Source organism: Pelodiscus sinensis, chromosome 32, assembly GCF_049634645.1.
Source record: "Pelodiscus sinensis isolate JC-2024 chromosome 32, ASM4963464v1, whole genome shotgun sequence".
Taxonomy (NCBI): Eukaryota; Metazoa; Chordata; order Testudines; family Trionychidae; genus Pelodiscus; species Pelodiscus sinensis.
The window spans coordinates 2,094,506-2,120,898 of NC_134742.1; the positions used below are offsets into that span (position 1 = coordinate 2,094,506).

General features: G+C 55.2%; 1 protein-coding gene across 1 annotated transcript; it reads left to right on the top strand.

Moving 5' to 3' along the window:
• Positions 1 to 1,555: 1,555 nt before the first annotated feature.
• LOC102455179 (uncharacterized) lies at positions 1,556 to 25,026 on the top strand. Its single transcript, XM_075913790.1, has 6 exons — positions 1,556 to 1,713; positions 2,057 to 2,346; positions 6,360 to 6,535; positions 8,541 to 8,748; positions 9,350 to 10,879; positions 22,573 to 25,026. The coding sequence occupies exons 4-6, from the start codon at positions 8,583 to 8,585 to the stop codon at positions 23,352 to 23,354; spliced, it is 2,478 nt and encodes an 825-aa protein (XP_075769905.1). The 5' UTR covers positions 1,556 to 1,713; positions 2,057 to 2,346; positions 6,360 to 6,535; positions 8,541 to 8,582; the 3' UTR covers positions 23,355 to 25,026.
• Positions 25,027 to 26,393: the final 1,367 nt, after the last annotated feature.

Below are 26,393 nucleotides of genomic sequence, written 5' to 3' on the forward strand. Positions count from 1 at the left end.
GACACGGCTCGCCTCCTCCCCACACTCAGGGGGCGCAGCGACCCAGCCCCGGCCCAGCCCGGCTCCCAGGCCGATACCTGGGTGGGTTGGAGGGGTCGGGCGGCGAGGGGTTAACCTTCCCGGGGGAGGCTTCCTGGGCCCAGGGAACCGGCGGGGGCCGTACCAGCTCCTCTGCCCCCCTGTTTCACGGGTTACCCCGGAGGTGTGGCACCTCAGGGCCGGATGTGGCCCCCCGCTTGCCTGGATCTGGCCCCCAATGCTCACCCCCCAACACACAATAGCCTGACCCCCCCCAGGAACCCCCCCCAGCATCTCGTGGGATAACAAGGGGCTATTTAAATGAGGCACAATAGCCTGACCCCTCCCCCCCGGGAACTCCCCCCCCAGCTTCTCCTGGGATACCGGGGGGGTATTTAAATGAGGCACAATATCCTGACCCCCCCACGGGTTCCCCCCCCCAGCATGCCGTGGGATATTGTGGGGGGGTATTTAAATGAGGCACAATAGCCTGACCCCCACGGGTTCCCCCCCCAGCATGCCGTGGGATATTGTGGGGGGGGGTATTTAAATGAGGCACAATAGCCTGATCCCCCCCACGGGTTCCCCCCCCCCAGCATGCCGTGGGATATTGTGGGGGGGTATTTAAATGAGGCACAATAGCCTGACCCCCCCACGGGTTCCCCCCCCAGCATGCCGTGGGATATTGTGGGGGGTATTTAAATGAGGCACAATAGCCTGATCCCCCCCACGGGTTCCGCCCCCAGCATGCCGTGGGATATTGTGGGGGGGGGTATTTAAATGAGGCACAATAGCCTGATCCCCCCCACGGGTTCCGCCCCCAGCATGCCGTGGGATATTGTGGGGGGGTATTTAAATGAGGCACAATAGCCTGACCCCCCCACGGGTTCCCCCCCCCAGCATGCCGTGGGATATTGTGGGGGGTATTTAAATGAGGCACAATAGCCTGACCCCCCCACGGGTTCCCCCCCCCCAGCATGCCGTGGGATATTGTGGGGGGGTATTTAAATGAGGCACAATAGCCTGATCCCCCCCACGGGTTCCCCCCCCCCAGCATGCCGTGGGATATTGTGGGGGGGGGGGTATTTAAATGAGGCACAATAGCCTGATCCCCCCCACGGGTTCCCCCCCCAGCATGCCGTGGGATATTGTGGGGGGTATTTAAATGAGGCACAATAGCCTGATCCCCCCCACGGGTTCCCCCCCCAGCATGCCGTGGGATATTGTGGGGGGGGGGAGTATTTAAATGAGGCACAATAGCCTGATCCCCCCCCCCCCCGCTCCTCTCGCCCTGGGGTGCCCCTCGCTGCCTCGCCCCCTCCCCTCAGTATGTCTCCCCCCACCCGGGGAAGGGGCCCGATCCTGCTTCCCCCCCCCCCCGCCTTTTCCCTCCAGTGGCTCCGCCCCCCTCCCCAGCTTCCCTGGGGGAGCTCTGGGGCGGCAGCGGGGGAAATTTCTGCCCCATAGAGATGGGGGGGTTGCCAAGCTCCTCCCCCCCCTTCCCACCCCGGCTACAATGTCTCCGCGTATCCGGAGCGGCCGCCACCAGGGGGCCCCGGCCAGGCCCGGGGAAAGGGGGCGGCGCTGGCCCGGGTTAGCGCTTCCTCCCGGGTCAGCCCTGCCCTGTCCCCCGCCAGGCTGCAGCCGGCCCCGGAGCCGCGGGCTGCACCGCTTCGCTGCCGCCCCGAGGAGACGGTGAGGGGCCGAGGGGCGGGGAGGAGAAGCCAGGCCTTGCTCTCACCTGCTGCCCCGCTGCTGGGGGGCCGGGCGGGGGGGAGCCCCCAAGGCTGGGGGAGGGGTGACTCGGTGATTGTGTGCTGGGGGGCTGTTTAAACATGTCTCAGTCCAAGTTGCTCGGGGGGGGGGGGGAGGGGGGGGAAGGGACTCTCAGAATCTACTCCCTGCTGTGAAAAGTGTGTGTGTGTGTGGGGGGGGGGTCTTTAGATGGGGTGGCTGTCAGTCTCTGGAGAGCCCTATGGGGTTGGGTTTTTTAATTGCCTTCATTCATCTCGCTGTTTGTCACCTATTCCGATTCCAGGGTGGTCATGTTGTCGTGGGAATCGCTGTGATTTTTCTCCCGCACTCCGGAGCCGGGCCTTCCCGTGACCCAAGCCCCATGGACCTTGACCGAAACGGTTTGGCTTGAGCGAGGACACATCTCATGTCTGTGAAGGCGAAGGCGGGGGGGCGTACCCCGGCGAAAACGACACCCATCGGGAGAACCGGTCAGCTGCGCCGCCAAGAAGACCCCGAAAGCGGAGGTCGGCTGTTCGGATCCCGGGCCTGGCGCCAAGACCCAGCGTGCGGCGCCTGCGTGAACCGCGCCAGGTTAGAATATTCCTCCGTTCGACAGCCCCTTTTGGCGCGTGGCTGTCTCTCCGCGACAAAGAAAAGTCGGGGACAAGATACGGTTCCCGCTTTTCGGCCGAAAGAGACTTTTCCGACGTCGACGTGGGGCCCAATGTCAGGAGGGAAAACTCTCTTTTGGAACATCCCTTCTTCCGCGTAGAACGAGGTTTACCGGGATGCCGAAAAACCCCACCTCTGCCTTTCCAAAAATTTGTCATGAAGTACCCCTTAAAAAAAAGCCAATAGTTTTCAGACGCACACAATTGTTTTCTACCATCGCGACACATTTGTTTAAACAACTTAATGGTCACCGGGTAAGCGATGAAATTGACCCTTATCTGGGTAAGGCGCGTTCCTTGGACACGACAGATTCAAACTCCGTAGTCGAGACGTACCCGGTGCTACAATTAAGGCCGCATTATGGGCCCTAGATACTTTTGCTTCCGTGGGGCCTTCCCACCATAATAACATCAATATTAAAAATTATTTTTGATATCACTTTAAATACTTCAACTTTTTTTTTTCTGTTTTAGGCAAAATTGAATAGATTTTTGTGGGCCCTAAAAGTTTCAAATTTTTTTTGACGTGAGAAAAAAATTAAAACATTTTCTTCGCCCCTACAAGTTCATTTTTTTTCCTTCTGATTTTAAAAGAAATTAAAACATTTTCGTGGGCCCTAAAAGTTTCATTTTTTTCTGATGGGAGAAAAAAATTAAAACATTTTCTTCGCCCCTAAAAGTTCATTTTTTTCCCTTCTGATTTTAAAAGAAATTAAAACATTTTCGTGGGCCCCTAAAAGTTTCATTTTTTTCTGATGGGAGAAAAAAATTAAAACATTTTCTTCGCCCCTAAAAGTTCATTGTTTTTCTTTCTGATTTTAAAAGAAATTAAAACATTTTCCTGGGCCCCTAAAAGTTTCATTTTTTTCTGATGTGAGAAAAAAATTAAAACATTTTCTTCGCCCCTAAAAGTTCATTTTTTTTCCTTCTGATTTTAAAAGAAATTAAAACATTTTCCTGGGCCCCTAAAAGTTTCATTTTTTTCTGACGTGAGAAAAAAATTAAAACATTTTCTTCGCCCCTAAAAGTTCATTTTTTTTCCTTCTGATTTTAAAAGAAATTAAAACATTTTCGTGGGCCCTAAAAGTTTCATTTGTTTCTGACGGGAGAAAAAAATTAAAACATTTTCTTTGCCCCTAAAAGTTCATTTTTTTTTCCTTCTGATTTTAAAAGAAATTAAAACATTTTCGTGGGCCTTAAAAGTTTCATTTTTTTCTGACGGGAGAAAAAAATTAAAACATTTTCTTCGCCCCTAAAAGTTCATTGTTTTTCTTCTGATTTTAAAAGAAATTAACACATTTTCCTGGGCCCCTAAAAGTATCGTGGGCTTTAGTTACGGTGCCTTCTGTGCTTAATGGATAAGTCAGCTCTGGCTACGATTGGCATTTGCAGAGGGGTGAGTGGTCCGTCTTCTAGAGCAGTGTTTCTCAACCTTTTTTTTTTATAAAGCACCCATTTAAAAACATGTATAAGTCCCCCCTTTTTTAAAAAAAAAATTGTAAGTCCCCCGACTATCCACAGTTTTCAGACACGCAATTTTTTTTGCCTACCATCGCAACACATTTGTTTAAACAACTTAATTGTAGCTGGGCAGGCAGTGACATTTTTGGGTGTAAAAAGTGCAAAAATAACAAAGCGCCGTCAAACGGAAAACAAAAATTCCGTTTTCTCCAAACATGCCCCCCTCAGACTTCTCTCGAGTACCCCTAAGGGGTACGACTGGTTGAGAAACGCTGGTTTAGAGAGTCAAAACTTTGCACACCGATGTAATCGTGCCTCTTAAATTCTGCTACCGACCGTGGCTGAGGGTTGATAATTGTGTCCACCAATAAGAATGGCCGGAAGGGGTTGGAGCAAAGGTCCATCTATCCCAGGATGCTGTTGGTCGACAGCGGCCAATGCCAGTTCCCCAGTGATTATCAACCCTGGATAATCCAGAAATAATCCAGAAATAATCCACTTTGTCACCCATATCCAGCCTCTGCCAAAAAAATGTGGGTTAAACTTAAAAACCAACCAATAGTCTGATAGCATCTTAGGGTATGTCTACGCTACAGTGGTATTTCGAAAGATCTAATTTCGAACGAGTTATTTCGAAATAGCTTCTTTCGAAATGACGCGTCTCCACACAAAGTGCATTTCGAAATAGCGTTTTGCTCTTTCGAAATAGCACGTCCACATTGATTGGATACTGAATCGCATTTAAGGCCAGCCGGAACCGGTTCCGGCAGGGCATCAGGTCCGAAGTGACCTGGTGGCCAGGGCGGCCAGCAAGGCACCCTGGGAAGGGCTGGAGGCCCCCTATTTCGAAATAAGCGTCTACCCAGCGCTTCTTTCGAAATCGCAATTTCCAAATAGGCACTATTCCTCATGGAATGAGGTTTCCCCATTTCGAAATATGCCCGCTGCTATTTCGAATGACTTTCGAAATAGCAGTTGGCTTGTGTCGACGCTAGGAACGTTATTTCGAAAAAACGGCTGTTATTTCGAAATAACTTTGCTGTGTAGACATACCCCTAAAAACTAACCAAACTTGTCGAGGGGATCGGGGGCTTTCATGGGCACAACCCACTTTTTCTGATGAATGTGTTTATTTTTTGAAATATATACTTCATTTGGCCCCGCCCTATGCAAATGAGACGAGCCCTTGATTTGCATGAGGACTGGAAAAACGAGCCGAGACCGAAATACGAGCTGCGGGCAGCCTGGTTTATTGATGTTCGTTAGTTTGGTTTTTTTTAATTCCGAACTGGGAAAATAAAATGGGGTGAACGTCCTTTGTTTGTAGAGGTGGAGGGATATTGTAAAATTGAGTTTGCTCAGAGTTCAATACTCACTTTCCGTCTTTTCGGAAAACTCCAAGGGACGTGTGCCGCCCACATTAGCGTAGTATTTCTCGGTGTGAATGTTTTGCTGCTATTGTGGAGGGGGAGGGGGTAAGGGTGTGTGTGAGGATTTCTCAAACATCAAAACGGGAGCGTGTTGCCGAAAAGTTTGGGAACCACTGCTCTAGATGCAGCAGAGAGAAACGGACTATTCTGTTTAGAGCCCCGTGCGGCTACAAAAGGCGTATTCCCAAAAATGAGGCGCGGCTATCCACACCCACTAGCGTGACCAGACGATTTAACAAAAAATACTGAACACCCACCCCCCACAAAAAAACAGGAAAAAATTTTGTTGAGCAAAAAAAAGGGGCGGGGAGACCAAAGTTGTTGAGCAAAATTAAAAAAAAGTAAAGGGGTCACTGCGCCTTTAAACGGCCCTGCGCTCCTCACTTCCCCGCCCCTACCAGACACAGCAAGGGAAAATTGTCCCTGCCGGGCTTCCATCCAAGGGAAACAGGAAATACCGGGGGGAGAAACAGGAAATACCGGGGGAGGAAACAGGAAATACTGGGGGAGGAAACAGGAAATACCAGGGGGAGAAACAGGAAATACTGGGGGAGGAAACAGGAAATACCTGACATTTCACGTGTCCGGTATTTTCTGGCGTTTTTTTACCGGACGGACCCAAATAACGGACAGTCCGGGTGAAAATCGGACACCAGGCAACACTAACACCCATGGGAGCGGATACCTGTGGATATAAAGCAGAGAACTGCGGATTTGCAGGGCTCCACTTATGTCTCATGATATTCACCGGGGTGCGGGAGTCATGTGATTTTATTTAAAAAAAAATGATTAAAATAACAGTCTGGCCATGACCCCAGCAGAAAAAGGCCACCCGATGTGGAAGAAAAGAGCCCAAAATGTATTCTTCTTGGTTTATGATCCTTATTGAAATCGCTCCCCCCCCCCCCCCCCCGAAAATCTCATGGTTTTTGAGCAATGACTCATGATGGTTGGAGAGTTGGGAATGGGAATAGTGTTTTTTTAGTTCTGTGTGCCTAGAGCAGAGGTCTTATGAGGGTTTGCCTGGTGCTATATCCACTAGGTGTCACTGCCTCTGAGCGGGCCGCATGCGCTGACTCCCGGCACCGTGTGGCATCGGTCTGGGACTGGAGAGACCATCGAAGCTTAGTTTCTCCTCGCAGAAAAGCCACGTGTCTGATTTTCGACTTCTCCCCCGTCCCTGGCTAAAAGATCAGCAAAAATCGTGCATGGATACACGTGAGTGAAACTACTTGCCTTGCGGACAAGGTGTCTGCGCGTCGTCATACCTAGGGCAAGGGCCGGATGAAAGTCTTTGTCGGCCGAGGTGCGCTCAGAATCATAGGCCTTGACATTAGATTCTATAGAAATTTACAAGGGAGAAATGCCCTGTGGCCTATGTGATATCTTAGTATGTGATATCTTGGTTTGTTGACTGAAGAGAGCGAATGATTAAGTTTGATTTCGCCGTTTTCTTGGTTCGTTCACTTGAGAGCGAATGATTAAGTTTGATTTTGCCGTTTTCTTGTTTCCGTGACTCAAGAGAGCGAATGATTAAGTTTGATTTCGCCGTTTTCTTGGTTCATTCACTTGAGAGCGAATGATTAAGTTTGATTTTGCCGTTTTCTTGGTTCCTTGACTCAAGAGAGCGAATGATTAAGTTTGATTTCGTCGTTTTCTTGGTTCGTTGACTTGAGAGCGAATGATTAAGTTTGATTTTGCTGTTTTCTTGGTTCGTTCACTTGAGAGCGAATGATTACGTTTGATTTTGCTGTTTTCTTGGTTCGTTCACTTGAGAGCGAATGATTACGTTTGATTTCGCCGTTTTCTTGGTTCATTCACTTGAGAGCGAATGATTAAGTTTGATTTTGCCGTTTTCTTGGTTCCTTGACTCAAGAGAGCGAATGATTAAGTTTGATTTCGTCGTTTTCTTGGTTCGTTGACTTGAGAGCGAATGATTAAGTTTGATTTTGCCGTTTTCTTGTTTCCGTGACTCAAGAGAGCGAATGATTGAGTTTGATTTTGCCGTTTTCTTGGTTCGTTCACTTGAGAGCGAATGATTAAGTTTGATTTTGCTATTTTCTTGGTTCCTTGACTCAAGAGAGCGAATGATTAAATTTGATTTTGCTGTTTTCTTGGTTCGTTGACTTGAGAGCGTATGATTACGTTTGATTTCGCCATTTTCATGGTTCGTTGACTGAAGAAAATGAATGATTAAGTTTGATTTTGCCATTTTCTTTGTTCCTTGACTCAAGAGAGCGAATGATTCATTTTGATTTTGCCGTTTTCTTGGTTCGTTGACTGAAGAGAGCGAATGATTACATTTGATTTTGCTGTTTTCTTGGTTCGTTCACTTGAGAGCGAATGATTAAGTTTGATTTTGCCATTTCCTTGGTTCGTTGACTGAAGAAAGTGAATCATTAAGTTTGATTTTGCCGTTTTCTTGGTTCCTTGACTCAAGAGAGCGAATGATTAAGTTTGATTTCGTCGTTTTCTTGGTTCGTTGACTTGAGAGCGAATGATTACGTTTGATTTTGCCGTTTTCTTGGTTCGTTGACTTGAGAGCGAATGATTAAGTTTGATTTTGCCGTTTTCTTGGTTCGTTGACTTGAGAGTGAATGATTACGTTTGATTTCGCTGTTTTCTTGGTTCCTTGACTCAAGAGAGCGAATGATTAAGTTTGATTTCGCCGTTTTCTTGGTTCGTTCACTTGAGAGCGAATGATTAAGTTTGATTTTGCCATTTTCATGGTTCATTGACTGAAGAAAGTGAATGATTAAGTTTGATTTTGCCGTTTTCTTTGTTCCTTGACTCAAGAGAGCGAATGATTAAGTTTGATTTTGCCGTTTTCTTTGTTCCTTGACTCAAGAGAGTGAATGATTAAGTTTGATTTCGCCATTTTCTTGGTTCGTTCACTTGAGAGCGAATGATTAAGTTTGATTTTGCCGTTTTCTTGGTTCCTTGACTCAAGACAGCGAATGATTAAGTTTGATTTTGCTGTTTCCTTGGTTCGTTGACTTGAGAGTGAATGATTACATTTGATTTTGCTGTTTTCTTGGTTTGTTCACTTGAGAGCGAATGATTAAGTTTGATTTTGCCGTTTTCTTTGTTCCTTGACTCAAGAGTGAAGGATTAATTTTGATTTTGCCGTTTTCTTGGTTCGTTGACCGAAGAGAGAGAATGATTACGTTTGATTTTGCCGTTTTCTTATTTTCAAGTCGGTTATGTTTTTGTTTTTTTGTAGGCCCTTCACTTTTTCATAGGTCCTAGGCGCTGTGCCAAATGGATGACCCAACTCTTCCTGGGGCTATTTCTACTCCAGATCTCTCCGATGGAGCCAGGGGAGAAAGCAGACGGAGGGAGGAGACGCACGGGTGAGGAGTGTGTTCAAGCAACTCAGAAACTACGGGAGAGTGAACAAAACCCCCAGGATCCTCAGAAAGATCTCTCAGGTTGTCACCCGCTTAGCCCTATCAGGGTTCCCCCAACTTTCCCTCCCTCCCTGCCCATGAATGCACATTTCTCCCTTCTCTTCCCCATTCTTTCTCTCTGCAGAAGTAGACCTAATCCCTCTGGTTGGCAGGGATTTGGGGGTTTGTAGTGTTTTTATGGGGTCCCCCCTGCCCGGGGATTCTTTACTTCCCCACCCAAGGAGCGCCTTGGGTCTCAGTTTCCCCCTTTGATTGTCGGGCTTCTCGCCAGTGGGGATTCTCCGGTGCGTTGTAAGAAACGACCTCCGGGCAAAGATGGGTTGGTCTAGACTAGGGGTGGCCAACCCATTAAATTAAGAGAGCTGCCCCTTTAAAACCCCTTTAAAACCATTGGCCATCTTAGTGATGCCATTTTGAATTGCCGCACTGGTGAGCACAGGGGTGCAGGGGCCGCTGCATGAGCCACGGGGAGGCTTCGCGAGCCGCACTTTAAGGGGGGAGCCGTGGGTTGGCCACCCCTGGTCTAGACAGTACTAGGTCCCGCTGTGAGGGCAGGGGACTGGACTCGATGACCTCTCGAGGTCCCTTCCAGTCCTAGTGTTCTGTGATTCTATGGTTCCAGCAGATGGGACGGTGAAGATAAAGGAAGAGAACAGCCCGCTGCAAACGGACAGGACGGTCTCGGGACAATCTGACGGAAACGTTTCCCCGAGTCCCGAGCGAGTAGAATTCTACGAGAGGTGCAAAGATCTGGGGGAAATCCCCGAAGAGGAGTCCCAGAAGAAAGCGGGCACCACAACCAGAGCTCTCGGGAAATCGAAGAGCATAAAAATCCGCATGGAAGAGAAACCATATCACTGCCCCGAGTGTGGGAAAATCTTCGCCCGGAGGTCGTTTCTTACGACACACCGGAGGATCCACACCGGCGAGAAGCCCTATAAATGCCCCGAATGCGGGAAAAAGTTCACCGTCCGCTCCACCCTTATTAAGCACAAGAGAATCCACACGGGGGAGAAACCGTACCCGTGCCCCGAGTGCGGCAAAAACTTCCGCCTCAGCTCCACCCTCTGCACCCACCGGAAAATCCACACCGGCGAGAAACCCTACAAGTGCGTCCGGTGCGGGAAAAGCTTCCGCGTCAGCTCCTACCTCCTCGCGCACGAGGCCACCCACACGGCGGACAACCCTTACCGATGCCCCGAGTGCGGGAAAAACTTCAGCGTGAGCAGAGACCTCCTCGTCCATCGGCGCATCCACACGGGCGAGAGACCCTTTCAGTGCCCCGAGTGCGGGAAAAGCTTCAACCGGCGCTCGATCCTGATCGTGCATCAGAGAGTCCACACGGGGGAGAAACCGTACCGGTGCCCCGAGTGCGGGAAAGGCTTCAGCGTCAGCTCCGACCTCACGGCGCATCAGCGGATCCACACGGGAGAAAAACCCTACGCCTGCTTCGACTGCGGGAACCGCTTCCGGCTGAGTTCCCACCTGGCGAGACACCAGCGGAGCCACACGGGGGAGAGACCCTACACGTGCCAGGCCTGCGGGGAAAACTTCAGTGACTGCTCTGGGCTCATTAAGCACAGGAGGCTGCACACGGGAGAAAAGCGAAGGCCGGCGCCCGTGACGCATCCGGGACCCCCCACGGGAGCAGCGCTTTACAAATGCCCCGAGTGTGGCAAAAACTTTGGCGTGAATTCAGCGCTTATGAAGCACCAGAGACTCCACACGGGCGAGAAACCGTATAGCTGTCCCGAGTGTGGGAAAAACTTCAGTCACTGTTCCGCCCTGATGAAACACCAGCGCATCCACACAGGGGAAAAACCCTTTCAGTGCCCCGACTGCGGGAAAAGGTACAACGACAGCTCCACCCTCCGGCGGCACCGGCGGCTCCACTCGGAAGACAGGCCCTATACGTGCCCCGCGTGCGGGGAACGATTCGGGGCCGCCTCGGGCCTGGCTAGACACCAGAAAATCCACACGGAGGAGAGACCCTTCAAATGTAGCGAGTGCGGGAAAAGTTTCCAGTCCAACTCGCTGCTCAAAACGCACCAGCGGATCCACACGGGCGAGAAGCCCTATAAATGCCCCGAGTGTGGGAAAAACTTCCGTCAGAGCTCCCACCTTATCCGGCATCAGAAGATTCACACGGGATAGAGCGGCGTTTCTTAAAGTGTGCTCTGCTGGTGTGCCGCGAGGCAGTCGGAGGTGTGCCGTGGAGAGAACGGAATTCAAAATGGCCACCCTTAAAGGGACAAGCCTCCTTTTTTTTTTTCTCAACAACTTTTCCGTGGGCGCCTTTTTTTTGGGGGGGGGGGGGGATCAACATCTTTTCCCTGGGGAATGGCTGCCCTTAAAGGGACAAGCCTCTTTTTTTTTTGGTCCCAACAGCTTTTCCCTGGGGAATGGCTGCTCTTAAAGGGACAAGCCTCCTTTTTTTTCTCAACAACTTTTCCCTAGGGGCTTTTTTTTTTCAGGGGTCAACAATTTTTCCCTGGGGAATGGCTGCCCTTAAAGGGGCAAGCCCCCCCCCCTTTTTTCTCAACAACTTTTCCCTGGGGGCTTTTTTTTCGGGGGTCAACAACTTTTCCCTGGGGAATGGCTGCCCTTAAAGGGACAAGCCCCCCCTTTTTTTCTCAACAACTTTTCCCTGGGGGCTTTTTTTGGGGGGGGGTCAACAACTTTTCCCTGGGGAATGGCTGCCTGTAAAGGGACAAGCCTCCCAGTTTTTTTCTGAACAACTTTTCCCTGGGGAATGGCCACTCTTAAAGGATCATGCCTCCTTTTTCTTTTCGTTTTTTCTGGAAGTCAACAACTTTTCCCTGGGGAATGGCCACTCTTAAAGGATTATGCCTCCTTTTTCTTTTTTTTTTTTCTTTTTTTCCGGAAGTCAACAACTTTTCCCTGGGGACTGGCCGCTCTTAAAGGGACAAACCGACAAGCCTCCTTTTTTTTTCTCAACAAAAAAATCCTCGGTGTTCCCCCTACAAAAAAATGACTGCTTGTTGTTCCTTGGTCTTAAAAAGTTTAAGAAACACTGGGATAGAGGGTCACAGTGTTTTTTTCCTCCTAGCTGGGCTCCATGCCTGGGGAGCATTGTGGGGTCCCTGGGTGAATGAGGAGGGTGCTTGGGGATTGAGAGATTTGGGGCTCCAGGAGGCATGATTCTAGGTGCTAGGGTGGGGTGGGGAGTAATTGCAAACGGGGGTGTTGCTGGACAGGCCCAGCCAGGGTGGGTGGGTTACTTGACTGAGAATGTCTTAGAGGCGGGAAAAGTTTTCCTTCTCCAGCCCCCGTGCTGCGTCCCCTCCCGCGCCCCGACCCAAAACCTCAGCGTTCATCTTCCCGCGCTCAAAGCAGATGAACTCCCAAACGGCCCACACGGTGGGAGATGGGATGTGCTGAATCGTCGATGCCATCCGAGCGGCCAGACGGGATCCGACCAACGGTCCAGCTAGCCCGGGGTCCCGTCTGCCGGCTGGGGCCAAAGGGAGAAGCCCAACGAGAAACGGTTCACCCATCAGTGGGACAAAGTTGGCTGCAGGTTACCTGCACCCATCTCGTCCATGGGGACAGCTGTTCCAACTGTCCTATGGAGCACCCATCTTGCACCCATCTCGCCCCACGGCAGCAGGATGCTGGAGCTAGAAGGGCACGGGACGGTGGGTGGGGGGTTGCCCCAGCCCCCCCGCTCCTCCTTGGGACAGCCTGGATTTTGGGTTCCGGTGACAGATGGCAGCGGAAGTCCCCATGAACTTTGGCCGTCTTCTCGTGTGCGGGGGTCGTGGTCCCTGGCCGAATGAGGAGGGTGCTCGGGGACTGAGAGATTTGGGGTTCATTAAATGTCGGTTTTGTTTCTCACCCTTTGCTAGAGAGACTTTCGCACGCATGGTTCCCCCCATGTTCTGAGTTCCTCTGGGTTTTTTCTCTTAGCTCCCCAGCGCCGAGGCGGGTCTGCTCATGATTTTTCCCTTCCCCAGTGAGGAGAGACCCTTTCAACGGAGCCAAAAATCTCAGCGAAGCAGCCGGGTTAGTCTGTAACTTTAAAAACAACGAGGAGGCCAGAGGGGCCTTCGGTATGTCAGCACTAGGAAACGATTTTGAAATAACTCCCGTAATAACAACACCGAACTATGGGGAAACCATGAAATTCATCCGGGACAGGCTCCGTTCATGGGGGCGTCCTCCCTCGACTTACAGCCCCAGCAAGCGCCAGGGAGGAATTCGTTCGAATGACTTTGGGGAGTCGTTATTTCGAAATAGCATCCACGGAGCGTCCACACGGCCGCAATGTCGAAATCAGCCTGATTCCCCAAGGAAAGCGGGCATCCCGATTTTCAAACAACCACCCTGTTGTTTCGAAATACTTGGGCGTGCAGATGCGCCGCTTGTTATTTCAAAATATGGGGGGTTATTTTGAAATCATTCCCTAGTGTAGACTTAGGGTGTGAGACTAACAAAAATATATGGATGTAGTCTCATAGACACATAGGCTACGTCTAGACTGGCGTGATTTTCCACAAATGCTTTTAACGGAAAAGTTTTCCGTTAAAAGCATTTTCAAAAAAGCGCGTCTAGATTGGCAGGATGCTTTTCCGCAAAAGCACTTTTTGTGGAAAAGCATCCGTGGCCAATCTCGACGTGCTTTTCCGCAAAAAAAGCCCCGATCGCCATTTTTGCGATCGGGGCTTTTTTTGTGGAAAACTCTACTGTGCTGTCTACACTGGCCCTTTTGCGCAAAAGTCTTCCAGAAAAAGACTTTTTCCCGAACGGGAGCAGCATAGTATTTCCGGAAAAGCACTGATGATTTTACAGGAGGTCGTCAGTGGTCTTGCGGAAATTCAAGCGGCCAGTGTAGACAGCTGGCAAGTTTTTCCGCAAAATCAAATGATTTTGCGGAAAAACTTGCCAGTCTAGACACAGCCGAGAAGTCATTCTTCCGCTCTCCTCTGATTAGGCCTCAATAGGAGACTTGTGTCCAGTTCTGGGCCCCGCATTTCAAGAAAGATGTGGAGAAATTGGAAAGGGTCCAGAGAAGAGCAACACGAATGATGAAAGGTCTAGAGAACAGGAGCGAGGAGGGGAGGCTGAAAGAATTGGGCTGGTTTCGTTTGGAAAGGAGAGGACGGAGAGGGGACATGAGAGCGGTTTTCAGGTATCTAAAAGGGTGTCACAAGGAGGAGGGAGAAAAATTGTTCCCCTTGAGGACAGGACAAGAAGCAATGGAGGCTGACACCGGAGTCTGGCAAAAGGGAGGGTTGAAATCCCTCGCCCATCTCCCCCCTCGAAATCACCGCGTCTCCGTTTGCCAGCCACTGGGAATGGGCCACGGGGGAGAGATCGCGTGAGGTCTCCTTCTGGGGCACCTGGCATCGGCCGCCGGCGGCAGCCCAGACGCCAGGCTAGATGGGCCTTTGGTCGGGCCGCTCTGTTGTGTCCTCAGTGAGGCTACGTTCCCGACCACTAGGAAACCTGGCTCCCCGAGAGCAACAGCCCCTCTTTCCAAAGCTGGAGACTTCTCGGCAGGGTGGTTTGGGTCGGCCTGTTTTCCCTACCACCAAATCTTCCAGGGCCTTGTTTTTCCCCTTCCGCCAAGCTCAGTCACCACCTCCAGGAGAGGCCCCGTATCTTTAACTTCCAGGCCTTCCCTCTTCCCCGGGGACCTCACCATCGCGATGCCTCGAGGGGCCAATCCGGGGGACGGATCCCTGTTGACCGTCGTCCCCACATACCCAGACTTCTTCCACTTTCAGCTGTGGGGGTGTGGCCTGGCCGACCCCTTCCACATCGGAAGCCCGGGACTTCCTCTCCTCCCACTTGGTTTCTCCTTCCTCCTCGCCTGGGAGGCGGCTCTCGGTGGGGCTGGCTTCACCGTATGCAAATGGAGCGGCCGATTCTCAGCAGCGCCCCCTTCTGGCCAAATGTGGCTCCGCCCCGGACCAGGCTCCCTTTCCTTGCGGGGACCCCGGTGCGGCTGGGTCAGTATAGACCAGTGTTTCTTAAACTTGCAAAAAAAAAAAAAAAAAAAAAAGGTCGGGGGAAAGTTATTGAGCAAAAAAAAAAAAGTCACCTGCCCCTTTAAGGGCGGCCATTTTGAACTCTGTTTTCTCCGCGGCACGGCACACCTCCGACTGCCTCCGTATGCCGAGGAACAGTTTAAGAAACACTGGTCTAGACCACGGCATAATTCGGGGATACCGGAAGTATCCTCGAAGAACGAGCCCACGTTTCGAAATAGATCTCGATTTAACGGGCCCGCTGTTCGCAGCCGTTCCCAAACTTTTTGGCATCCCGCCCCCTTTTTGATTTTGGAGAAACCCTTACGCTCCCCCTCCCCCCCAAAATAGCAGCCAAACTTGTGGAGGGATTGACGGGGGCGTACGTGGCTGGGTTGCCTCGTGCCCCCCCTGGAATTTCTTCATGCCCCCCCCAGTTTGGGAACCTCAGAACCCTATTTCCTGCTGAGCCAAGGGAAAATAGGATGGGGCAGGGCTAACCTGGGGGTGACCCCAATTTGCATGGGGGGCCGGCGTCCAAGCCCCCGACCAGCGCCAGATTTTGAAATTCGCGATTTCGAAATAAGATCGAAATGGGCCACGCCATTGGGGTAGCTTAGTTCGACCTCGAATTCCAGGCTCAGGCAGGTGGAGGGGAACCCAGCCCCCCACAACTCAGACCTCACCCCCCCTGGGCCTTGGTGGGCCCGATCCTGGGAGGGATTGCACCCGGGCCGGAGAGAGGGAACCTAAGACATCCCTCACCTCCACCGTCTTCTGCTAGGTTCTCGGCTGCACTCGGGAGAAGGTCGAGGGGGGGAATCGGGGGCTGTTTCTCACGGAAAGGGGGAGCCCTTTGAGCAGCCATGCCCCACGGCGCCAGCCCCCTCCGAAAACCCTCCCCCCGCCCCCAGGAATATTTCACAGACTCAACGGAGGAGCCTGGTTTCAGGGCACCCCGCTTCCAACCTCCTTACGGGGCCCCTATTTCTTGCTGGCCCAAGGAGAAATGGGATGGGGGCAGGGCTAAGCCTGGGGGTGACCCCAACTTGTGTGGGGCTGGCATCTAAGCCCTCCTTCCCCCACACGTCTGGCTCGACTCCCGTGCCCTACTGGGGGCTGTTCATCCGAGCCCTTCCTGCCCCCCCAATCCAGGCCTGATATCGCCACACACGCTCCTGCGCACCGGATGTCAAGACCCTGTCCCTGCCCTCCAACGAATCTACCTCTCCCACTAGCTTCGTGTCACCCACAAGCAGCGGGTGCGACCCACTCCCTTGTCTGGGCCAGTTGTGAAGTTGTGGGGCAAAAGCGGCCACCCTGCTGAGCAGCAGAGCATCCAGAGGTCTTTCTGCGGGTGGTGCGCGCCCCGGCGCATGGAATAAAATTCATTCCACATGCGGGTGGGTGAAAAATGACACCACAGGTGGCCAGGCCTCACCGAACATGGCCCCCTGGGTTAGACGGGAAAATCATCTCTAAGGGTCGGGGGCTCGGAAGTAGGCCAGAGTCAAGGGGATGGGGGGGTCGTTCTGCCCCACATGCGGGGGTGTTGGGGGGCAGCCGCTCAAGCCAGGGCCCCTGCTGCGCACAGTTTGAGCCCCCCCCCGGACCCCACTCGAAGCAGCTGCGCTAAACCTTAGCCCCGCCCCTGGCTCGGGGAGGGGGGGGGAGCTGGGGGGCTGGGCCCGGCAAAGAGGAGGCGGCGGCTCAGGATGCCGGAGCTTCAGCTTCCTGGGTCAGACGCCGTGGGGCGGGGGGAGCCCGGATCCAGCCGGGAGACTCGCTGCAGCCAGCCCCGGCCCCGCGCCCCCACCCCAGCCAAGCGCCCTGCGCCCCCCCCCCCCCCAGCCCCGGACCCTGCGCCCCCCCGGCCAAGCGCCCAAGCCCCGCGCCCTGCGCGCCCCAGCCCCGGACCCTGCGCCCCCCCGGCCAAGCGCCCAAGCCCCGCGCCCTGCGCCCCCCCCCCAGCCCCGGACCCTGCGCCCCCCCGGCCAAGCGCCCAAGCCCCGCGCCCTGCGCGCCCCAGCCCCGGACCCTGCGCCCCCCCGGCCAAGCGCCCAAGCCCCGCGCCCTGCGCGCCCCAGCCCCGGACCCTGCGCCCCCCCGACCCCGCGCCCCCCCGGCCAAGCGCCCCAGCCCCGCGCCCCGCGCCCCCCCCCCCCAGCCAAGCGCCCTGCGCCCCCCCAGCTCCGGATCCTGCGCCCCCCCAGCCAAGCGCCCCAGCCCTGCGCCCCCCCAGCCAAGCGCCCCAGCCGCGCGCCCCCAGCTCCGGATCCTGCGCGCCCCCAGCCCCGTTCGCTGCGCGCCCCAGCCCCGGACCCAGTGCGCCTCCAGCCCCGCTCGCTGCGCGCCCCCAGCCCCGTTCGCTGCGCGCTCCAGCCCCGAACCCAGCGCGCCCCCAGTCCCACTCGCTGCGCGCCCCAGCCCCGGACCCAGCGCGCCCCCAGCCCCGTTCGCTGCGCGCCCCCAGCCCCGTTCGCTGCGCGCTCCAGCCCCGAACCCAGCGCGCCCCCAGTCCCACCCGCTGCGCGCCCCAGCCCCGGACCCAGCGCGCCCCCAGCCCCGTTCGCTGCGCGCCCCAGCCCCGGACCCAGTGCGCCTCCAGCCCCGCTCGCTGCGCGCCCCCAGCCCCGTTCGCTGCGCGCTCCAGCCCCGAACCCAGCGCGCCCCCAGTCCCACTCGCTGCGCGCCCCAGCCCCGGACCCAGCGCGCCCCCAGCCCCGCTCGCTGCGCGCCCCCAGTCCCGGGCCCTGCGCGCCCCAGCCCCGGACGCGTAGCCTGCAGGTGAGGGGCGCGCCCCGGGGGAGCCAGGGCCCGAGTCTCCCAGCCCCCCCGGGGGGGGGACAGAGCTAGGCAGGGGCAGCAGGAGCCCCCCCGTGTCCCCTTCCCTTCAGCCCCGGCCTGAGGAGACGGTGAGGGGCCGGGGGAGGAGAAGCCAGGTCCTGCGCCTGCCTGGTGCGCGCTGTTGGGGGGGGGGGGGGAGCCAGAACTGCTCCTGTCGGAGGGTTGGGTTCTTTGTTGGAGATCCTGGGACTGGAGGGGGGCGGGGAGAGAGATTGAACAGGGCCAAAGGGGGGGAATAAAAGGGGGAAGAGCAGGGGGCCAAATTCAGGCAGGGTGGGTTGGGGAGACAAGGATGGGGGGGGCAGAGGGGTTACAAGTTACCAAGGGGGGAGCCAGCCACAGCGGTGGTCAAGCCAGGGTGACGGACAGATGGGCTCCCGTCCCCCCCACCCGCCCCGCCGGGCTGCGGTGTTAAAGGCCCCGTGCGCCCCTCTGCGCATTCCCCAGGGGGGCTGAGGGGGCAGGAGGGAGCCAGGGCATAGCTGGGTGGGGGCAGCAGGAGCCATCCATGGGGAGAGGGGGGGTCCCAGGGCAGGGACTGGGCTGGAGTGCAGGGGGAGGAAAAGCCAGGTCCTACCCCTGCCTGGCCCCTGCTTCTGGGGGGACGTGCTGCCCTGGGAGGCAGGGGGACACCCAGAGCCGCTGTTCATGGATACATTCACGGGGGTCAGGTACCTTGCATAAGGCACCATCCCAGGACTCACCCTGAAATGAGCAGAAGCGGGCTTATGGGGAGTGTGGGGCGAGTCCACCTGCGGAACTCCTCGCCGGAGGATGTGGTGAAGGTCAGGACTTTAACAGAGTTCAACAAAGAGCTAGATACATTCACGGAGATCAGGTAACCGGCATAAGGCACCATCCCAGGAGTCTCTCTGAAATGAGCAGAAGGGGGCTTATGGGGAGAGTCAACCTGTGGAACTCCTCGCCAGAGGATATGGTGAAGGCCAGGATTTTAATGGGGTTCAACAAAGAGCTAGATACATTCACGGAGATCAGGTAACCGGCATAAGGTACCATCCCAGGAGTCTCTGTGAAATGAGCAGAAGGGGGTTTATGGGGGATGGGAAGTGTGGGGAGAGTCAACCTGTGGAACTCCTCGCCGGAGGATGTGGTGAAGGCCAGGACTTTAACAGGGTTCAAGAACGAGCTGGATACATTCATGGAGGTGAGATCCAGCAATGGCTGTTAGCCAGGATGGGTAGGGAGGGTGTCCCTGGCGTCTGTGTGTCAGGGAATGGGCAACAAGAGAGGGATCCCGTGAGGATTCCCGGTTCTGTTCCCTCCCTCCGGGGCATCTGGCATTGGCCACTGTTGGCAGACAGGACACTGGGCTGGATGGACCTTGGGTCTGACCAGTGCTTTTTTTGTTAAAAAAAAAGAGGAGGCGGGTGCTGGTACTCCAGGGGGGGAATTGTTCAGCAAAAAAAAAAAAAAAAAAAAAGGCGGGGTGGGGCCAGCATTGCCCTTTTAAGAGACGTGGCCCATTTAAGACACGCTGCCTTGGCAAAGGTGTCGACATTTGCATACAGAGGTGCCAGTATCCTCCGTTCTCTCCAGCTAAGCTCTGACTGGAGGAGCCGGTATTGCATCTGGAGGTACTGGGCAGTACCATCGCAAAAAAAGCAAGGGGGCTGACCCATTCGTAGGTGTGGGTCTCTATTTGCTCTGAGCTGTTCCCACACTATAAGAACCAGGGGGTCACCCCGTGAACAGGCAGCAAGTTTAAAACAAACCAAAGGAAGTTTTTTTCCCCTTTCACGCCGCTCACCGTCAACCTGTGGAACTCCTCGCCGCGGGATGGGGGTGAAAACCAGGACTTGACCAGGGTCGTAAAAAGAGGGAGATAGAGTCACGGTGGTTAGGTCCGTCAATGGCTATTGGACAGTGGACATTGTGGGATGCTGAAGGTTTGACCCTTTTGAACCTGAGCGTCTGTCTTGAATACTTGCCAGACCGACCCCCAACCGCCTGCCGAATTCGTACCACGGTGAAACGATACATTGATCCAAATTTAAACCTGTGATTTGAAAGACCCCCTCAATATTCTTCAGGGGGATTCTAGCCAAATGAAATGTGAATGACGTAAAAGTAGCCGGACTATGTTAGAGCAGCCTCGTATCCTGTTTTCCGACAGCGGCCAATGCCAGGTGCGCCGGAGGTGGCGAACAGAGCCTCTGACAAACCGAAGCTGGAGACACCATCCCTATCCGTCCTGGCTAATCGCCATCGATGGACCTCATCCCCATGAATCTGTCTAGCTCTTTTTTGAACCTTGTTCAAGTCCTAGTCTTCACCACCTCCTCCGGCGAGGAGTTCCACAGGTTAACTGTGCGCTGCCCGAAGCAAAATGTCCTTTGGCTTGTTTTAAACCTGCTGCCTGTTCATTTCTTTGAACTCTGTTAAGAAGTCCTGCTCCTCACCACATCCTGGGGCAAGGAGTTCCACAGGGGAACCGAAATACAGCCGTAACTCGGCGGCAGTTCCGCTCGAGCGTCATTTTCTGTTTAAAAGGGGGCTCTTTGGGGAGTGAAACAATGAATCTACCAACAGCCTGGAGATTTTCTGAGCCTCGTACAGGTTGTGTGTGTGTCTGGGTGTGGGTGTGGGTATGGGGGTGTGTGTTGTCCAATTGGGGATCGTTTGCGCAATGATTTTCTGAGTAACTGGCCCTGGAAAGGCCCCCAAAAAAGTACCATTCAACTGTCCTGTGTGTTTTTTTCCCCACACGTAGGACACGACCCTCTCAAACTGATCTCCGATCTCCCGGGATGGATCTCCATGCACGGCACCCGGCACCCCTTTGAGGAAACCGCGTTGAGAAAAACGATTCCCGTTCGAGGCTGGAACGGCAGATCGGTGTGCACCAAGGTGACGCGCTTAGCCGAGTGGACTCGGCAGGGCGCTGGGGGAACGATGGGGGAGGGGCTCCCAGAAGGGGCGGGGCCAAAGGCCGCCGGCCCTCCGCGCTGCCCGGAGCACATGGGGTGTGCACCAAGCACCGTCCCCTCTAATTTTCCCCGTCCATGTGGAATAAATTTTGTTCCGTGCGCCCAGGCGTGCGTAGATGTGCACCACCGGTAGATGTGGGCCGCTCTGCTTGTCGGATCGCTCCTGGGCGCCTCCCCCACACATGCTCCGTGTGCAAGGACAGCTGGTACCAATGTACCAAACTCTTCCGGAACAGGGCCAGTGTAGAGAGCCCAGTACTGTTTTCCGCAAAAAAGCCCCGATGGCGAAAATGGCGATTGGGGCTTTTTTGCGGAAAAGCGCGTCTACGTTGGCCACGGACGCGTTTCCACACAAAGTGCTTTTCCGGAAAAGCATCCTGCCAGTGTAGACGCGCTTTTTCGGGAAATACTTCTAACGGAAAACTGTCCCGTGTTAAGCATTTCCGGAAAAGGGGGCCAGTGTAGACGGAACCCTGGAGTATCGTGTCCAGTTCTGGGCCCCCCACTACAGAAAGGACGTGCTCCCCGGGCCGGATCCGGATCCTGGCTCCCGGATCTCCAGGGCGTGGAGGGAAGGGAGACCCTTCGAGCCATGGACGCAGGTGAGGCGTGGGCGACCGGGATGCAGAAGGGCTCGGTCCTGGGTGTGGGGAGTCGGGGGGGTCCCCAAAAAGGTTCCGTGTGCCCCCCAGAATTGGACCTCGGCTTGCACATGTCTTCCGCCACCCTGCCCTCTCGGCTTCCCCCGCATGCCCACCCGGTGCTCGCCTACTATTCAGCGTTCGGACGGGCGGTGGGGGCGGAACCGGGCCAAGCCCCGCCCCTTCCAGAGCCAAGCCCCGCCCCTTCAGGAGCCAAGCCCCGCCTCCCCCTGTCCTGTTCTCATGGGTGGTTGAATGAACTTAGCAGTGGAAAAGGGGACTCTCTAGCCCCGCCTCTTCCACATGATGCCCCGCCCCCTTCCAGAGCAAAGCCGCGCCCCTTCCAGAGCCAAGCCCGGCCTTCCCCTGTCCTGTTCTCATGGGTGGTTGGGTGAACCTACCACTGGAGGAGGGGACTCTCTAGCCCCGCCTCTTCCACATTATGCCCCGCCCCTTCCAGAGCCACGCCCCGCCTCTTCAAGAGCTAAGCCCCGCCTATCCCCTGTCCTATTCTCATGGGCAGTGGGTGAATCTAATACTGGAGGCGGGGACTCTAGCCCCACCTCTTCCACATGAGGCCCCACCCCCTTCCAGAGCCAAGCCCCTTCACCCCTGTCCTGTTCTCATGGGCGGTGGGTGAACCTAGCCCTGGGGGAGTGGACTCCCTAGCCCTGCCTCTTCCAGAGCTAGGCCCCGCCCCTTCTAGAGCTAAGCCCCACCCCCTTCAAGAGCCAAGCCCATCCCCCCAGGGAAGGTCCCTAACCTATCACCCCGAAGGATGGGGAAGGCGGGCAGAACGTGGAGCGGGGGGCGGAGGATGGGCGGAGCCATGCTTGGCAAATTAGGAAGGCAGCACCTTCCCCTGCCTCTTATACCCGCCGTCCCTGCCCGATCCCCCTTTCCGAGGCCAGGCCCACACGGTGGGGGAAGACCGGCTTCAGCTGTGTCGAAAAACGTGGCTGGAGTCGATGTACCTCGAGCCCCACTTCGGCACCGTCCTTCTAGCAGGAGGGCAGCAGGAGAAACGCTCCCGTCGGCTTCCCTTACGCCTCGCCAGGAGCCGCTGGGGGCGCCCTCCGCGTTCGATTTAGTGGGTCTCGATTAGACCCGCTCAATCAAACTCCGGAAGATAGATTGCCGGAGCGTCCCCGGTGCGAGGGCAGGTGGGTGGAGGCACGGGAAACGACTCCTATCTGGATTCCCTCTCGGTCCCAGCAGGGGAGGAACCGGCGAGTGAGAAGCAGCCGGAAGCAGGCCCGGGCCGGTCCCACGGGGACGCTTCCCGAAGTCCGGAGCGAGACGGCGGCAGGGAGGCTCCGCGCCGGTCGAAGAGGCGGCGGGGCGAAGCCGCCGGCCGAGGGAGAGTTTTGGAGGATCCTGGGGGAAGCCCGGACCCACCGGGAGCCCGCCCGCCTGCGAAACTCTACAGCTGCCCCGAGTGCGGGAAAAGCTTCGCTCAGATCTCCAACCTGCTCGTCCACCAGCGTATCCACGCCAGGGAGAGACCCTACCGCTGCCCCGAGTGCGGGGAAAGCTTCACCCTCAGCGCGGACATCGCTGCCCACCGCGCCCTCCACGCCGGAGGCCGGCCCTACAGCTGCCTGGAGTGCGGCAAGTGCTTTGCGAGTTTCTCCGCCCTGATCTCGCACCGGCGCATCCACACGGGCGAGAGGCCCTACCCCTGCCCCGAGTGTGGGAAAAGCTTCACGCGCAGCTCCGACCTGAGCAAACACCGGCGCCTCCACACCGGCGAGACCCCCTACCGCTGCCCCGAGTGCGGGAAGAGCTTCACGCAGAGCTCCAACCTGGCCTCGCACCGGCGCATCCACACCGGCGAGACGCCCTACCGGTGCCCCGCCTGCGGGCGCAGCTTCAAGCAGCGTTTCAGCCTCATCGTCCACCAGCGGAGCCACATCGGCGAGCGGGCCTACCGCTGCCCGGACTGCGGGAAGCGCTTCAGCAACAGCTCGCAGCTCATCCGGCACCGCCGCATCCACACCGGGGAGAAGCCGTACACCTGCTCCGACTGCGGGAAGAGCTTCAGCCAGAGCTGGGGGGTTCTCCGGCACCAGCGGATCCACTCCGCCGAGTCGCCCTACAAGTGCGCCGTGTGCGGGAAGAGCTACAAGGGGAAGGATTCGCTGGCGTCCCACCAGAAGGTGCACGCCCGAGGCACGGGGGCGCTGCCCGTGGGGTGACGGAGCCGTGCCCTCCGGGATGATGGCTGCTCTGGGGTGTCGGTGGGGGAGGGAACACCGGGTCCTTGGCAGATGGGTCATTTCAGGGTTGGCGGGAGATATTTCAGGCCCCCCCCCCCCACATACTTTCCAAGCTAACGGAGAGGCAGATGTAACCCTCACCAGGTAGATTTGAACTTGGGACCTCTGGAGCTTAGTATAGGAGCATGTCCCCCAGTGTCTGTATAACTGACACATCTACTGGGGGTCACTGTCCCATGCACCTAGCAACAGTGAAGCCCAAGAGACCTCTACAGCAGTGTTTCTTAAACTGTGTTCCAGTCGGAGGTGTGCCGCGGAGAACAAGAGTTAAAAAAAAAAAAATGGCCGCTCTTAAAGGGGCAGGAGACTTTTTTTTTTTTTTTTTGCTCAAAAACTTCCCTCCCCCCGGGACTTTTTTTTTTTTTTTTGCTCAATAATTTTTTCCCGGCCTCTTTTTATTTTTTTAACAAAAAAATCCTCGGGGTTCCTCATTTTAAAAAAAAGTATCGTTTGGTGATCCTCGGTCTTCAAAAGTTTAAGAAGCACTGCTCTACCCTCTGAGCTAAAAGCCAGCTGGCTCCCAGCCCATACTGTACCGCGGTGTTTAGTAAACTTTTGAAAACCGAGGAACACCAAACGATCATTTTTTTTAGGGGTTTGGAACAGGTCCCATATGAGGAGAGATTAAAGAGACGTGGAACTCCTTGCTGGAGGAGGGGGTTAAAGACTAACAAGATGGTTTCTTTATTTGATCTGAGGAAGTGGGTCTGGCCCACAAAAGCTCATCATCTAATAAACCATCTTGTTAGTCTTTAAAGTGCTGCATAGTCCTGTACTGGACCTCAGAGTTTGAGTGTTTGTCAACCAGTGGAACTCCTTGCTGCAGGAGGGGGTTTGAAGACCAAAAGTATAACCGGGTTCCAAAAGGAGCTAGGTCATTTCATGGGAGTCAGGATGGGCAGGGAGTCAAACAAAAGCATCCGACGAAGTGGGTCTTGGCCCACGAAAGCCGATGCTCCAATACATCTGTTAGTCTATAAGGTGCCACGGGACTTTTCGTTGGTTAAACAAAACCGTGGTAGAACTGGCAGGGACCTCGAGAGGCAAAGAGTTCAGTCCCCTGCCCTCCCGGCAGCACCTCGCACCAGCTAGACCAGTGTTTCTCAACCAGGGGTACGAGGACCCTGAGGGGGGTGTTACGTCCACGCCACGGACATTGGGAGAAAACGGAAAGTTTGTTTTCCGTTTGACAGCGCGTTATTATTTTGGGGGGACTTTTGACACCCGAAATTGTCGCCGCCCGCCCGGCGACGATGACGGGGTTGAAACAAATCAGTTGCCACGGTAGACAAAAAAAACGTGTGTGTCTGAAAACTGTAGGTACTGGGGGGTGCTTGTACGTCTTTTTTAAAAAAGGGGTACTTTGTTTAAAAAAAAGGTTAAGAAACACTGAGCTAGAGTTATCCCTGTTTTCAGGCGGGGGGAGCCTCTCATAGAGGGGGCGGAGTATTGCTGAACTAACGGGAGAACCCCTACCCCGGATGGCGGGGTAAAAGTGGGTTTTGTGTCCCAACGAGGCTGCCATTTTTACCTCACTACCTTTCTTTTTTTGTGTGGCTCAAATACGGAGCTAATAAAACAATCTGTGGAACGCCTTGCTGTCGACCTGTGGAACTCCTCGCCGGAGGAGGTTGGGAAGGCTGGGACTCTAACAGGGTTGAAAAGAGAATTAGCTCAAGTCATGGAGGTTAAATCCATTCATGGCGATTAGCCAGGATGGGTAAGGAGTGGTGTATCTAGCCTCTGTTTGTCAGAGGGTGGAGATCGATGGCAGGAGGGGGGAAAACCCACAGGAAAACGTTCGTCGTGATCCAAATTCGGTCAATGACACAGTTTAACATTTTAGGGGATGCAGTGGTTAGGTACCCCCTGCTTGATCAGTCCCTGTTTGGTTTCTCCCTCTGGGGCACCTGTCATTGGCCACTGTCGGCAGCCGGGACGCCAGGCTAGATGGGCCTTTGGTCTGACCGTGTAGGACCGTTCTTACGTTCATTCCCGCCCAACCAGGAATTTCCTCAATTCTTGGCTTCTAGGGAAAATCTCCATAATCAGTTCAGCTCCCTTCCCTGTTTGGGAGGAAGAATCGCTCACTCTGCTGGGGTCTCTTGGGGGGAGGAATAAAAGTTTAATTTCGGGGAGCGGGGTGCTGCCGTCAGAGAACTCAGCTACCGTGCCGCCTTCTCCGTGTCTCCGGACGAGGGGCGTCTATGTTTAAGCGCTGAACGGAGAGATCGCTGGAGTCGACCTGTGGAACTCCTTGCCGGAGGAGATTAGGAAGGCTAGGATTTAAAAGAGAACTAGATCGAGCCCCTAGTTGGGCATCAGGTTGTCGTTTCAACTCACCGGCACCCCGTTGGCTCCTGGGAGCCAGCTGCGTGGAAGGAAAAGAGGGGGGGCTGGCAGGCAGGACCCTAGGAGTGGGTCCAGCTGGGGGAGAGAGGGGGCGGAGCCTGCCGAGAGGGGCAGCGGCCCGTCCTGCCCAACCGCTGCATCCCCTAACATGTTGAACTGTGTCATTGACCGAATTTGGATCACGACAAACGTTTTCCTGTGCGTTTTTTCCCTCCGGCCCGTGCTACACACAAACAAAACAACCCCCAAAAAGCGCAGTGAGGTTTGCCCTACGCTATTGGGGTTGCGGGGCGGGGGCGGGGGGGTTGAAATTGACCACCACGTTGACATGACTGGCTCCACAAAGCGGTTGCTTCGAGCGCCTCGGTTTCCCATCCGGCAGGATGGCTTTTCGGGAAATCAGGCGGCCGAAGGAGCCGGCGTGACTCGGCGCAAAACCGGGGACCGGAAAAACGGGTGCCTGGTTCTGTGTGCGAGCGTGGTCCTTCGGGAGGATTCTGGCTTCCGCCGGGTCGAAATCCAGCGCCCGTTAACGACAAACGAACCCAGGGCAGCGGCGCCTCCCAGACCGCGGTTGAAAAAGGCCCAGGAGTTTGTCACGGACAG

Bases quoted from the DNA above. Each gene is read 5' to 3' on its own strand.
- LOC102455179 (XM_075913790.1), top strand. From the start codon at position 8,583: ATGACCCAACTCTTCCTGGGGCTATTTCTACTCCAGATCTCTCCGATG. The intron at 8,749-9,349 runs GTTGTCACCCGC...CTATGGTTCCAG, and splicing joins TCCTCAGAAAGATCTCTCAG to CAGATGGGACGGTGAAGATA. The intron at 10,880-22,572 runs AGAGCGGCGTTT...CCCGCCCGCCTG, and splicing joins TCAGAAGATTCACACGGGAT to CGAAACTCTACAGCTGCCCC.